Here is a 14,156-nt window from a genome sequence, read left to right on the forward strand (position 1 = left end):
TATAAAAAAAAAAAATAATTCGCACACAATCTTCAACATCCTTTATCTGCCGCACATATATTTACATTCTTATGAAATTCTGTACATGAATTTAAGTACATATCTATGAAAAGAAATAATAAAAAATCCTAAATATATAAATTATTTTCCAAAATCTTATCAATCGTTGCAAAAATATAAGCGTAGAGCACACATACACAGACATATCCAAGTCCGCCGTATTGCAGGTATTCTAAATTAAAAATCATTAAGATTTCGCATCAGTCACCATTAAAATATCATATTATGATATCGGAAGGCAAAATGATGACATAATGGAATGGAGATTTTAAAATTTGGTATTACTAATATTAATCAAAAAATTGTTTGCAGATTTTATAGCTCATTAAGAGGTATATTTAGCGATTTAAATAATGATGCTGCATTTTCAATTAATTAGTAATCATCAAAAATAAAATTATGACTATGGGTAGCATATAGAATGCAGACGTTTTTAGGTAAAATTTATATACAAAAAGAGGATTTTGCATAACACGTTTCACGCTTATAACGGAAAGATAGAGTGTAAGAACATTTTTTTTCAACATATATTACAAAAGAAAAATACAATTTCTCACGCTGACGTCACAATCTGGTATTGTGTGTATATGTTGGTGACTGAGTTAGAAACTCTAAGGTATGTATATGTGGTTAGAGAATATATATCGAATAGCCTAAATAGCAAGACACTTTAAACATGGAGATTATTATTTTTTTTTAATATATATAATCAACACCGCGCATATATTTACATATATATATATTACAGAAGATATATATATCATCCCTTATTAGTTATACAAGTATAATGAATATTCGGTTAATTGTTCTTCTATAATTTTAAGTGATATACAAACTTTACAGTCATATGCTTTCTCGGTGATAAAATTTACGTCTATGAACGAGCTTTTCTATACATTTAATATTGCATATTATTATATTGTATCATTGCGTATATGTATATGTGTTTCAGTCGATTAATTTTAAATTTCATTCCGTATATATATCGTAAATATGCTCGATGAAAATTCTCTTCATAAAAATGTGTTAGTTACGATTATAAAATGACATTATTTTAAAGCGACAAAAAAGCACGTTCTTTTAATTAATAATAAATATATATTTTAACGCGTTTTAAATATTCACTTATAAAAGTATTATGAGATATTAAAATATGTATTGCAATATACAGCCGCACAATTGTATATTGCAATTTGCCTTTCTGAAAGATAAAAATTTGAACATTTTTTTTTTCTAAAATTACATTCATCGGAAAAATATAATTTTTTCTTATATCATTCTTATAAAAGTTGCATTTCATCCCGAATACAATTTCAAGATCGTTTTCAAATTCTTACAATGAAAATTTATCAATATTATATCATTATCGTAAGTGTACAATACAGTTGCCAATTTCCATTTATCACGATTTATTTTGTGTTTACGAAAAAAAGTATAAACAGATATACATGCATGTGCAAAGAAAAGGATGTTCCGCATTTTCTATTATTAGCGATAAAGTTGTCAAGCATATGACAATTTTGACAAGCTATTGTGAGATTATAATTCAGATTCTGCAAATAAAAACAAGAATCAGAAAAATTCTTTATATTATACATTTATACATTCCTTGCACAGAGCATAAATAGTTCATACAATACAATCAAAGCAATCACCGTGTTTTCATTAATGTGAACATAATATACGTATATAATAGAGAATAACAAATATAAATACGCATGCGTGCTATATAATAATTAAACGTTTCAACAAAACTCATAGAATCAATTTTTTTCTCATATGATTAAAATTTACAATGTTTATAACAAATTTGCGTCGCGATTCATGATAAAGTTGAAATTTGAAATCAATAATGCACGGTGATTTCTGATAAAATGTGAATATTTATTTCTCTTGTTTTTATTGATATGCTTGATTAATAGATAAAAACAATGATTCTCCTAATTAGGAGTGCATATACAATTTCTGGTTCGAGAAATGTTACACTAGAAAAATGACAGTCTCTTTGTGTACTTCACAGATAAAAGATCAGATACATTTTTTACATGAAATAAATATAAATATGAAAAAAATATATAAGAATTCCAAGTAATATCAATTAAAACGAAAGATAAAAATCATTAGATCAAAAAGTATAATTTTCTTGGTGACATTGTTTCTGTAAATAATAGACTCATCTCTTTTGATATAAACATTCTTTATACTATATAATACGTTGATATATACATAAACCTAATTCTTCAAATCATAATTTATAATTTATACATCAATAATATTTTTGATATTTTATGCGCAATGAAGACAAGAATTCCGATTCTAATATCTTATGTATTATATTTATAATTCGTGTGATGGACATTCGTGTTTCAAGCAAAATTATATTTGAAATTTTGCAAGTCGAATAAATTTGCCCTTTTCAATTCATACCCTTTTAATAACGACTAGAGAAAAAACTATATCTCAGCGCATTTTACGGTAAGTAATACAATCATAAACTGCTTTCAAATTTAGTTGTAATAGCAATTGGGAAAAAAATTATTGCATTTTCCATTCCGGGAAATGCAACAATTTGCACATGCAAAGATACAATAATAATAATTGAAAGTTGTTCCTAGATTTAATTATAATAATAATTAGGAAACATATTCTACTTGCATTTCAAAAACATTTCGTAATGAAAAGACGATTGTTATAACGGAAATAAGTATTCTTACTTTTTGTTCGAGCAAAAATAAATCTTAAAAAGCTTACCTAATATAGAAAAAAAATGAAATCAAGAAATCAATTAAATTAATATACGATTTTACTAGCGCATTATGTTTTTTTTGTCGATTGTCATTGTACCATCGTACATAATTAGATAGCAGTAAAGCATTGAATATTATAATTATTTGTCTGATATACTTATTATATCATATGTGTATACAAGACACGCTGTCACAATTAATATATGAATGGGCAACTGAGAAATATGGTGATTTTGTAGCAATTTTTTTCTCCACGTTCGCTTTTTAAACATGAACTAATTATTTTGCAAAACTTGATTTTTTAAATCAAGATGCAATAATAGTAGAAAATGTGGGAAAACCTATTACATTTACAGATATAATTGTATGAGTAATATATATATATATATATATATATATATATATATATATATATATATATATTTTAAATAATATTCATTTAAAAAGGCATATAAGTATATATATAAAAATAGTGTAATTATATATAACAATATGTAATTATATATATAACCATATAATTATAATTATTATAATTATATATATATATATATATATATATATATATATATATATATATATGTACAGGGTGAGCCATTTTAATTAACGCACGCAATTATTTCGGAAACAAAGCATTTTAGAGAAAAATGTTTCAGACAAAAGTTTTATGGTTTCGAGGGGGCCATAAGATGGTATCATTGGTTTGACACTGAAGAGTCATTTGAAGGTTACGTGAAGGTCACTTCAATTTTTTTAAATTGCAATCCCTATTTTTTATTGCATATTCTTGTAGCTTACCTCGAGAGCTTTTCGAAACACTATAGATAAATGTCTTTTCGTGAAGCACTTTTCGAGTTATAAAGCTCCAAAGTTGCAATATTTTGATAAAAATACAAAATACCTCGTAAAATATTAATTTTTCGATTATCTTACCTTAATACTTTTACGTACAAAATAATGAGAGGAATCAACTGGTGTAAAGAAAACACATAGTTGTTTTTAAGAAAAAATATGTAATTTGCAATTAACAATTCCATATTTTTTCTTAAAAACAACTATGTGTTTTCTTTACACCAATTGATTCCTCTCATTATTTTGTACATAAAAGTATTAAGGTAAGATAATCGAAAAATGAATATTTTACAAGATATTTTACGGTTTATGTAAAATTAAGAAATTATTTCAAGCCTCATAACTCAAAAAATACTTAACGAAAAGGTACTTAATTATAGTGTTTTGGAAAGCTCTCGAGATAAGCTACAAGAATATGCAATGACAAATAGTAGGTTCCATTTAAGAAATTGAAGGTGACCTTCATGTGACCTTCAAATGACTCTTCAGTGTCAAACCAATGATACCATATTATAGCCCCCTCGAAATCATAAAACTTTTGTCTGAAACATTTTTCTCTAAAATGCTTTGTTTCCGAAATAATTGCGTGCGTTAATTAAAATGGCTCACCCTGTATGTATATATATATATATATATATATATAATATATATATATATATATATAATTATATAATTACATATAATTGACAAAAAAAATTTCTCACAGATTGATCTTTTACAAAGCTGCAAAGTATATTTACCAAGAGACCGCGATTATAATGGAAAAAAAACAAAGTACCTATAAAGATTAATTATCAATTTAGCTAAACCACCGGCTGATGCCAGACAATTTTACCGCTGAGACAGCCGGACACGAGTAAATAGTGCTTAGGTGAGAATTTCGTGCTAACCACAATATCGGAATGACCAATGTGCGTCGCTAATTCGTAAAGCTTCACAGACTCGTTGGCAGGCGGGACGCAATTAGACAACTCGGCGCAGTCGCTGGAGAATGCCAGTAATCGTACGCCATAAGCGAACGGCGAGCATATCAATCTACCGTCCGCCGAGAAGCACAGTTCTTTGATATATCCGGAACCGACATTCGGTTCCTCGATGTAATGCGTCAATCTAGGCGTGTTCTGATGGATCTTGTGGTTCCTCGGTATCGCGTACATTGTTTGTAGATTCTGCCGATTCTGCAAGTTCTGCACCCGAGCCCGATCGCCAATTATCACCACCGTGTGGGACGAACGAGGGATATTCACGCTCACACCGTTGTTCGATCTAGGAAGCCAGTCTCTCCTCTCGGCGCCGGGGTAAAATTCCCTCTCGCGTTCCCTACGAAGTCTTGCTTCCCTGATCGCCACGAGCGCTTCCCATACATCGCCTGTGCTAACGTGCAGTTCTACATTACCAGTGGAAAAATTGTCGATCGCGTTACGCCGCCGCAAGTCATTGAGTTGAGAGTGCGGTCTGGGAGATCTATATTCCCGTGTACCCTCTCGATCCGCTTCATCGGCAGACACCGAATTGTCATTATTGTCGTCCACGTCGTGCCGATCTTCCGATCTGTCGTCTTGGTGAATCGCCGCGTTTACTCTCGCATCGGCGGCGGAGCTCGTACTAACCTCGACCGTGTCGAAATTCGTTCTGGCCGCGTTTCTGTCCGGACGAGAATTCCTCGATTGATGTTGTAGGTTGTTTCTACGCGTCGTCACCTGCCAACCTGTCCTCGACGACGGTCTGACCGACGACGGCGCGGCGTCCGTGGACACACGGATAGGTGGATCAAATGAGTTCGATCTCACATCCGACGCTACGTTGTGTACTATAAAGGAAGACCTGATGCCCGAACGCGATGGTTGCGACTGTGGAAAATCCACGAACTCGTCCACGTTTAAACTGGTTAAACGACCCTCTTCTCCCTCGTTGACGTGCTCCCCGTTGCTGGATGCTTCGCGTTCCTGTATATCGTGAACGCAAGTCCACTACGAAACGAAACGAAACGAGTTAGTGAAATTTATATCGATTAAAAAAAAAATAGTCTTGATAATCCGATGCACGATTCAACGCGCGGAATCAAACCTCAGATTTCTCTCCGCTGCTGACGTTTCTAGACAAGGCGCACCATCCCTGCGGATGAACTTGTAAACTGGATATTACCTCGGCGTCGTCACCTACGGGGAAATCAGTGAGGAACTCGACTCTATTGTGGGGACGGTTGTGAGAAAAGAGATGCGTGTAACTAGCTGCAACCGGTATGGTAGTTTGCGATAACTGCATTAATCTGTACATATTTGGCTGCAAGAATAATATAAGAATAATTTCAGGCCATCGTATTAAGATTATGATATATTTTGATAGAGACGCGATAAAAGAGCGCCTACCTTGAATCCAGCCAAATCCTGACTTAGTGTACTGAGTTTAAGATTGTGTATTATAATGAGATATCCTGAAGTAGTACATATTAACATTTTACTAGTGTCGGGAGTAAGCCTTGTTCGCATTAGCCCATTTGTATGAAATACGCGAGTGAAAACGAAGCTATTTTCTGTAAAACTGCAAGACATACATTGCAAAAAACACATCATTATAATCGTATCGTTTTATAGACATAAAAAAGGACAAAAATTACATGCATATTAATTGAATAATCCTTACCTGTTAATATCCCAAGTATATATACTACCGTCGAATCCGCTGGTCAATAATAGACTATCGTTTGGGCTATATTCTATATTTTTAACCCAATTGGAGTGTCCCTGAAGAGTTCTTATCCTTTGCTTCAAGTTTCTGGCATCCCATAGAGCAACTGTGCTGTCGTCGGAACAAGTTGCAAACATACGTTGATCCAGAAATCTAATTGCGTCGACAATATCACGTTTTATACATCGCGTCTTTACCATTCGCAAGTTTTATGAGCGAATAAAGAACGTAAATAAGAGCTTCTTGCAAATCTTACAAACCTTACACAATTGACGCAGTCATTATGAGCATTGTCTATTGCATGTATCAACTTCCTACATAATGGGTCGAACATTAAAATACTTTTCTTCTCGCATGCCGCCAGCAAGAGAGACCTGCAACATCGATGGGAGATCGGTATAATTTACAAGTTTCGATTAACATCGCGACCGTAGCTCGAGAAAGTCGGTAGGATACACGACCACGTTACTAACCCGTCTGGCGAATACTCCAAATTAAATACGCCACCGTGTCTCGCGGCGCTCAAATTGTCCCCGTGATCCCACGAAGTGATGGGCTGTATCGAGGAGTAAAGAGTCTTGTGAAAATTGTCACTGTGGCCGAGCGGGAATTTCACACCCAGCTCCCGTTGTCTCAACCAAAGACTGTTTGGCGTCTGCTTGATCCTTATCTTCGGCATTTCAGCCAGGCGTTAATCTCAACTGCATTCAATCGAACGTGTCCAGCGACGTGGCCGCGGGGGCCGAGAAGTTCGGCGAACAACCTCCGCAGAGATGCTTCTTCCTCTGACAAAACGATATCTCTACATGTACATGTATATTCTCGATATAGCGTTCGATCGGCGATTCTCCCCGCGGTTGACGCGTTGACAATTCCCCCCTTGTTTCTTACGACGAGCGCGCAATAGCCTACCTGAGGAAGCTTCTCAACGCTGACGAGATCGGTCGACTACAGGCTACACATTGTACAGGTTAAGTTCGAGTCCTACGCGCGATATTACACGTGACTTTCCGCGCACGTCTCCGCCTACGTTCGCGAGACGCGCGACACACGACACGCGACAAAGGTAGCTCCGAAGTGGACGACGGGCGCGATTCGATTCCCGCGTGGCGTCCTGTCAAAATAAAAGAAAAAAGGACTCGATAAAGTTCGAATCAATTTTAAAAATCTGACATAACACGCAAATCAGCGCCATCTTTGTTGAAGATACGTGTGCGGTGTGCGTTGCCTGTCATCACGTCGACGAGATATATTTGACATTTGGCCACATCCGCGCAAGTTCAATGATCCAAAACATTCTGGAGTTAGTGTTTTTTTTTTTAGAAAGCGCGCAAAATTTTCACTCCACGTGCTTACACACACGATATAAATTTATAAAATCTTAGAAAAGACATTCTAAAAGTATAGCTTCATCATCGTTATATTCTAATTTTTTCAATTTATTACTATAATATAGATTTTTAATTTACTGCATAGAATGGCAATATTTTCGTTAAATATATTCGGTATAGAAAGAGAATTCATTACAAAAAGAAATCTAGAATGTTATTATTTATTTTTTATTATTTTTTTACATTATTTTGTTTGTTATATTTTTTCCATTATGTATATTATGCGCTTTCTTTATTTACTGATTATTCAAGTATAACGAGCAAATTAATTATAATGATATCAACTATGCGTTACCTGATTAGCGGTATACGATTAAAAAAAAAGAGATGCATTATTTATTATATATAATTTGGTAATTATTTAGCTTAGGGGAGCCATCTCGGATAACCTTGACCTTGACATATGTTGTCAAGGTCACTGTCCTGAGTAACATTCAAAAGGTTTTAGCCGGCGCTCACTGTTTATTTAAAAGTTATTAACAAAAGAATTTCACAATTTTAATGCTTTTTATCTCCGAAAATATTGATTTGAGAAAAAAATTTCAAGCAAAAAATAAAGCCGCTGAAAAACTCTACAAAAAAGGTTATATGCATTTTTTCCATAAACTTACTATTTTAGCTGTTATATAAAAAAATAATAATTTTAAATACATTTAATACAATTTAAATTTATATGGAATTTAATACAATTAAAAATTATCACAAATGTGTACACACACACACATATACACACGCGGGGGGTGCAAGAGGAGCCTTCGGCCCCTCTCCCACAACCATCTCGCCGGTAGGCAAGGTGGACCTCGCTTTATAACTTACAGCATATATCCATTGTGATTCAACTCTTCGCAATGCGTCCCCTACCGGCGGGGTGGCTGCGGGAGGGGGGGCCGAAGCCTCCCCTTGCATCCCCCACGCGCGCGCGCGTGTGTGTGTGTGTACACATACATTTGTGATATTTTTTAATTGTATTAAATGTATTTAAAATAAAGAATAATAATTTTAGGAAGTAGCATAAATGTTTATTTATTGTAATTTATAATTCATTTATATTTTCATTGATAGGATACATAGCAGCCATTATTCGAAAGAAAGCATCTAATCGGTTTTCATCAACGAATGTCTTTTTGAAAATAAATTCCACTAAATAATGATTAAAGTGATCCTCCAAGTGATGATTTAAAATAATTATTTTTTATATAACAGCTAAAACAATAGGTTTATGAAAAAAAAGGATATAACCTTTTTTGTAGAGTTTTTCAGCGGCTTTATTTTTTGCTTAAAATTTTTTTTCTCAAATCAATATTTTCGGAGATAAAAAGCATTAAAATTGTGAAATTCTTTTGTTAATAACTTTTAAATAAACAACGAGCGCCGGCTAAAACCTTTTGAATGTTACTCAGGACAGTGACCTTGACAACATATGTCAAGGTCAAGATTATCCGAGGTGGCTACCCTAAGCTAAATAATTACCTATAATTTTTTTTTGCCTCACGGTTCTGTATGTCGTTAATTGAGAAACATTCCGCATTACGTGTTTTTTGAATACGGTAAATAGCCGCGATATAAATCGATCGTATAATTGTAAAATAAATTTAAAATGTATAGATTATCATTGACAACTATACACATGTTGTTTCGCGTCGCGAGTACAAGGTCCATATCATAAGCGTTTACCGTATTCAAAATATACAGCTTTTTATTCCTCGTCGGATGCAATATCTGTATGAAATTTGAGACCAGTTCCGCACAAATGCTTCTCCGTCCATTCGTCGAATCGTCGAGCGAGATCTTTCGTCATATAATTCGTCCAGTCCCCAATCTTGCCTTTTCTGATAAAATTATAATCTGGATCGTCCTCTTCCGCCTTCCTGTTTCCCAGCAATAGTTCCATGTTCACCGATGGATTTGTCGCCATTTTTGAAAATTTTAAATGTTCGCATAACCCGATGATCTGCTCGTCCGTCACATTCTTGCTTAAAAATTTCGCTGTCTTCTTAATCACCGCTATCTGATCCTAAAAAATACAATCGCGCGTTTCAGTAAGAGATCCATTACAAAGATTCATCGCGATGGCAAAAGCGAATGCGCTTTCTGTGTTTTTACCTTTTTCATTTCCTCGTATGTCGTAAATAATATGTTATCCTGATCTCTCATCTCCCAAAAAGGTAGAACATGATCCCAGAACGGGTTCAACGGGACTAAACAAACATCATTTCTTAAATTTGATGCTATTAATATTTCATAAATATCGCTTATATCTTTGGAGAAAGAATTTGTGTCTCTCTTTTGCAAATTAATTTACAACATTGCAGATATTTCCAGTCTAAAGCGACAAATTACTAAGTGCACATTCAACTTGTGACACTAATAAAAAATACATATGTTTTTTGTTATACATCGAAAATTCTATTGAATGATAATTTTATGATTCGCGCGACGAATCTGTTTCTCGAATCAATAGTATATTACTCGATACTCGACGCACCACTATCTTGCAGCATCAACTCCGCAAAGTCGTCGAAGCTTCCTTTCATACCGTGGAATACTCTGCAGTAATGATAAAAACTGACACAGGTGTCTTTTGGATTTCTCGTAACATACATTATCTGTAAAATATTACATATAAAAAATTACGTTGCACTTCTCCATTTGTCGCGCGTATCGTATCTTCACCTTTGGCTTCTTTTCGCGAAGCTGTCTCGGCAATAAGTCCCACGGCAAATGAGTTTTGATGTATCGCGGCCTTGGCATCTTTGTTATATTTTCAACGGAATCGCCTAGCTTCGTAAACCATTCCTCGCAATTTCCGTTGACCATGACAGCCGAACCCCTGGAAGAGAAGAGATTCGACAGGAAAATGATAAAAATATTGCGACTTTTCGTGATTAATTCTACCGAAATGATTTTATCGTACAATAAATAATTATCAGTTTCCGATTTAAGGAATCGACTTACTCGAGTAAGGGACTTCGTAGGATGAAAAGCGTGCGAGCATTCTCGTAATCGAAATTATTCCCGATGCACCACGCCATCTCCTGCGCCCAGTGACTACCTAGGAGAAAATTTCATCGTGTTAAGAAGCAATAAAGGATCGATTTAGATAATATAATTATGCAACATGGAATTAATTGCAATTATTTCTCCTGGCGTATTAGTTATGCTCACAAGATTATTCTCTCTAAAATTGCATACATATGTACATATATTGTATGTACAGATTTAAAGTATAATCTTTGCAATTTTAATTGATTGCAATTTTATTAATTACAATTTTTCTTCTGGTTTTGTCCCAGATGTATCGCAAGATTATTCTCTCTAAAATTTTATACATACATACAGGGTGATTCCGAACAAACGTTTGTCTTTAAAATATCAAATTCTTGAATGAATTCTAAGACGATTTTGCAAGAGGAAAAATCGTCTTAGAATTCATTCAAGAATTTGATATTTTAAAGACAAACGTTTGTTCAGAATCACCCTGTATATACAAATAAAGTTTTAAATCCATTTCTGAACTTCCTACATATGATGAGACATTCTGTATATAATTACTTTATTTTTAAAATTATTACCAGTACGAGGATACGAGATCATCCAAACGTCATCTTCATAGACGGTAAAGTCGCGTATCTTTTGCGCGTAAAAGACAATTTTCGGTGGCAACAAGCAATGACCGGGTAGTACTCTTAAGAAACTCGGCTTTACTCCAAACATCTCGTCCAACTTTTCTCCCTTCTCGTCCTCTACGGTCGAGAACACGAACGACTCTTTGGCCACTGTGAAAGATTTAATAATTAAAAACAAAGAGAGAGGAGGTAAAGAAAAAGAAAAAACTGATATGACAATTTTCTGCATCTGACACTCACTCGATTCTTGAATATTCGTTATGCGAATACTTAAGACTTGCAAATGCAAGACGTAGATACAACGTATTCACGCACACCCGGATGTTGTCGCATTCGCGACTTGCGGAGAAATGAACGTACCCTCGTACCGTTGATCCCATTTGAATCCCACTAATGACTCATGGGTTACTTTTTACTGGTCCTGCTCCTTTTTCCCGTTTACGTGATGAAACTCGTATACACTTTCATATTCGTGCCACAAAAATATATTATAATATATTAAAAATATATTATATTAAAAATATATTATAAATTCACCATATATGCGCGTATCCCTCTTGTACACATATATTGCTCGACATTGAAGCACATATCCCAGTAAACACAAAGTAACAGTAATATAACATTAATGTTATAATTTCCCATTCAACAATGTAACTGTTATGTACAAGGCATGTTACATTGCAGTTACGTTGTTAAGTGGGAAATTATAACATTGATATTATATTACTATTACTTTGTGTTTACTGGGATCTCACGATTATTTGCGTTAATAATATATATATTTATTAAATGTATATTTTCCCAATATAATTTAATTAAAAAATATAATTAAAAATATTATATACATCTTGATTGCTCTACAATTTTCATCAAAGGACAGGAAAATTCTAAATCGCAATATTAAAAGCGTCAAGTTTTTTGCTTAGCCTACTTAGCTTTTTTTTTAATAATATTTAAACAGTAACATTATTAAGATGTATTGTAAAAATATATATCTCTCTTTTTTAACTTTTTACAAACTTTATCCATTAAAATAGTTCAGGTAGAAAATATTCAGATAGAAAACGACTTTTTGAGAGTTAAAATATTCAGATAGAAAACGACGTTGAAGTAGTTTGTATATTTTTAAGTAGTTTAAAATATTCAGATAGAAAACGACTTTTGAGAGAGAATTTTGGGTTTTAAATTTATCTTACCTTATTTATTTACATTTCTCTTTATTATTCACAATTAAAATTCAGAAAAAAGAATAATAATGCAAAGATATTTTCTAAAATACAAGTGTATTATTACACGCATACACACATACACATACATACATATATAGGACGAATGACTCTTTATAAAATATGTATAATGAATTAAAAATAAAGTCCAAAACATGTGAGAGCATTTCCTGTAGCGTTTAAATTATTTGCAACGTGTTATTAACTTTCTCGCGAGAGAACAGAGATTTCACTTTCGGAGAAAGTTGCTAGCTGCATTCTTATCGATATACTGCGCAATAGGTGTATAATTATTATTAGTATGCATGTGTGTGCTCGTGCGTGCGTAGGAATAAATAAACTTATTTTGCTTCGCGTCAGGTGTGGCAACATACTGTTTTTCAACAACACGACACATAACTTCGCAAGAGTTATAATGTATGAATTGATATAAAAATTTTCCAGTACCTCGTATACTCATGTGATTCACCATGAAGAAACTCATTATAGGTTATATATCTGGGGACGAGATAATATAATATACATAATATAACATACAATACGCGTTATATTATCATACATACATCAATCGACTTGTCTAGCGATCGTAGACTGTGTAGGTCACGTGTTATTTTCATTTTCTCATCGATTCGTAGGTGAAGGAAATTTTCCCGCGGATCAGATTCGAGAATCGAATCGAGCGCACAGACGTTGCGCAGACGCGCCAGATTGCTTAATCACGTGGTTTATCGATTGATGTTTAGGGCACGTTTGAAAATCATATCTATAGGCTAGAGCGGCTAGAGTAGTGTTTAATTGACCAATCAGGAGCAAAGATTTCTTTGCTTTGATTGGTCAAATAGAATATATAATTCTATGTATAAAACGAGACAAAAAATGTGCAATTGTAACGGTAATAACGGTAAATAAACCGAAATCTTTTTCATTAGGCTTCTAAACTCATTTCTAAGGTCAGAATTCATAGTCCGTTCTTATATTTAAGATTGTCTTAAGTGGTCTTAGGTCGTCTTAAAACTCTGCTCAGCCAATGAAATAGCCGTATAATATTTTCAAAGCTTACTTAAGATGATCTTAAATATAAGATCGGACTATGAATTCCGGCCTAAAAGTTCACTTATATTCCTTCATACAATCTTTAGCGACCTATCTTATTTTGTACAAACAAACTGCTAAACTTTTATATTAAGCAAATATTGTTATAACCTTTTTACGATTTTTTAATTTTTTTTTAATTTTTAACATAAAATCAGAAGGTTCCTGCTTTGTTTCTGTATGTACTTTAATCGTGGAGGAGCATTTATTAATCTGTGCAACTAAGGCCCATTCTACAACGAGTCATTAATCGTTAGTCGTAAGCAAATTGACCAATTACAATCGATTATTTCGAAAATAATCGACTGTGATTGGTCAATTTGCTTAAGACTAATGTAAGGCCTCCGCTACAATGAGTCGTACGTTGTAAAGGTGAAAGCACATAAAATTGCATAGGCGCATAACCATAAGCATAAGGAAATTGATTGGTCCACAAATATATGCATAAGAAAATGAACCAATCAATTTCCTTAT

The 14,156-nt window shown here is 33.6% G+C and overlaps 2 protein-coding genes across 8 annotated transcripts; both read right to left on the reverse strand.

Annotated features, from left to right (window-relative positions):
* Positions 1-4,224: 4,224 nt before the first annotated feature.
* Positions 4,225-7,562, reverse strand: LOC145969631 (DDB1- and CUL4-associated factor 10 homolog). 3 transcript variants are annotated; one of them, XM_083095724.1, is made up of 7 exons: positions 7,257-7,562; positions 6,818-7,127; positions 6,605-6,718; positions 6,300-6,497; positions 6,026-6,197; positions 5,724-5,939; positions 4,225-5,626 (listed from the first exon to the last, which is right to left on the reverse strand). In XM_083095724.1, exons 2-7 carry the CDS (start codon positions 7,021-7,023, stop codon positions 4,460-4,462), a joined length of 2,073 nt encoding a protein of 690 aa, XP_082951850.1. In that variant the 5' UTR covers positions 7,024-7,127; positions 7,257-7,562; the 3' UTR covers positions 4,225-4,459. The 3 variants fall into 3 exon arrangements, with proteins under 3 accessions (XP_082951850.1, XP_082951851.1, XP_082951849.1); XM_083095725.1 differs by having other exon boundaries at positions 6,818-7,146; XM_083095723.1 differs by lacking the exon at positions 7,257-7,562 and having other exon boundaries at positions 6,818-7,246.
* A 320-nt stretch (positions 7,563-7,882) lies between these two features.
* Positions 7,883-13,783, reverse strand: St2 (Sulfotransferase 2). 5 transcript variants are annotated; one of them, XM_083095735.1, is made up of 8 exons: positions 13,154-13,783; positions 13,038-13,088; positions 11,308-11,511; positions 10,691-10,787; positions 10,409-10,565; positions 10,221-10,341; positions 9,839-9,933; positions 7,883-9,749 (listed from the first exon to the last, which is right to left on the reverse strand). In XM_083095735.1, exons 2-8 carry the CDS (start codon positions 13,072-13,074, stop codon positions 9,432-9,434), a joined length of 1,029 nt encoding a protein of 342 aa, XP_082951861.1. In that variant the 5' UTR covers positions 13,075-13,088; positions 13,154-13,783; the 3' UTR covers positions 7,883-9,431. The 5 variants fall into 5 exon arrangements, with proteins under 5 accessions (XP_082951861.1, XP_082951863.1, XP_082951860.1 ...); XM_083095737.1 differs by lacking the exons at positions 13,038-13,088; positions 13,154-13,783 and adding exons at positions 11,722-11,822; positions 12,561-13,006; XM_083095734.1 differs by having other exon boundaries at positions 13,038-13,783.
* Between the last annotated feature and the right edge of the window lie 373 nt (positions 13,784-14,156).

The sequence above is a fragment of the Camponotus vicinus genome, unplaced genomic scaffold (genome assembly GCF_025532165.1).
Source record: "Camponotus vicinus isolate PSW18456_S1 unplaced genomic scaffold, iyCamVici1.0 SCAF_4, whole genome shotgun sequence".
NCBI classification, from domain to species: domain Eukaryota; kingdom Metazoa; phylum Arthropoda; class Insecta; order Hymenoptera; family Formicidae; genus Camponotus; species Camponotus vicinus.

What these genes read in the sequence shown, in the direction of transcription:
- LOC145969631 (XM_083095724.1), bottom strand. Translation starts at nt 7,023, where the DNA reads ATGCCGAAGATAAGGATCAAGCAGACGCCAAACAGTCTTTGGTTGAGA. An exon ending in GACTGCGTCAATTGTGTAAG is followed by an intron (nt 6,498 to 6,604) that starts GTTTGTAAGATT and finishes CGACGCAATTAG; the next exon opens with ATTTCTGGATCAACGTATGT. An exon ending in TATACTTGGGATATTAACAG is followed by an intron (nt 6,198 to 6,299) that starts GTAAGGATTATT and finishes TATGTCTTGCAG; the next exon opens with TTTTACAGAAAATAGCTTCG.
- St2 (XM_083095735.1), bottom strand. Translation starts at nt 13,074, where the DNA reads ATGAGTTTCTTCATGGTGAATCACATGAGTATACGAG. An exon ending in CTACGAAGTCCCTTACTCGA is followed by an intron (nt 10,566 to 10,690) that starts GTAAGTCGATTC and finishes CTTCTCTTCCAG; the next exon opens with GGGTTCGGCTGTCATGGTCA. An exon ending in GTTGATGCTGCAAGATAGTG is followed by an intron (nt 9,934 to 10,220) that starts GTGCGTCGAGTA and finishes ATGTTTGTTTAG; the next exon opens with TCCCGTTGAACCCGTTCTGG.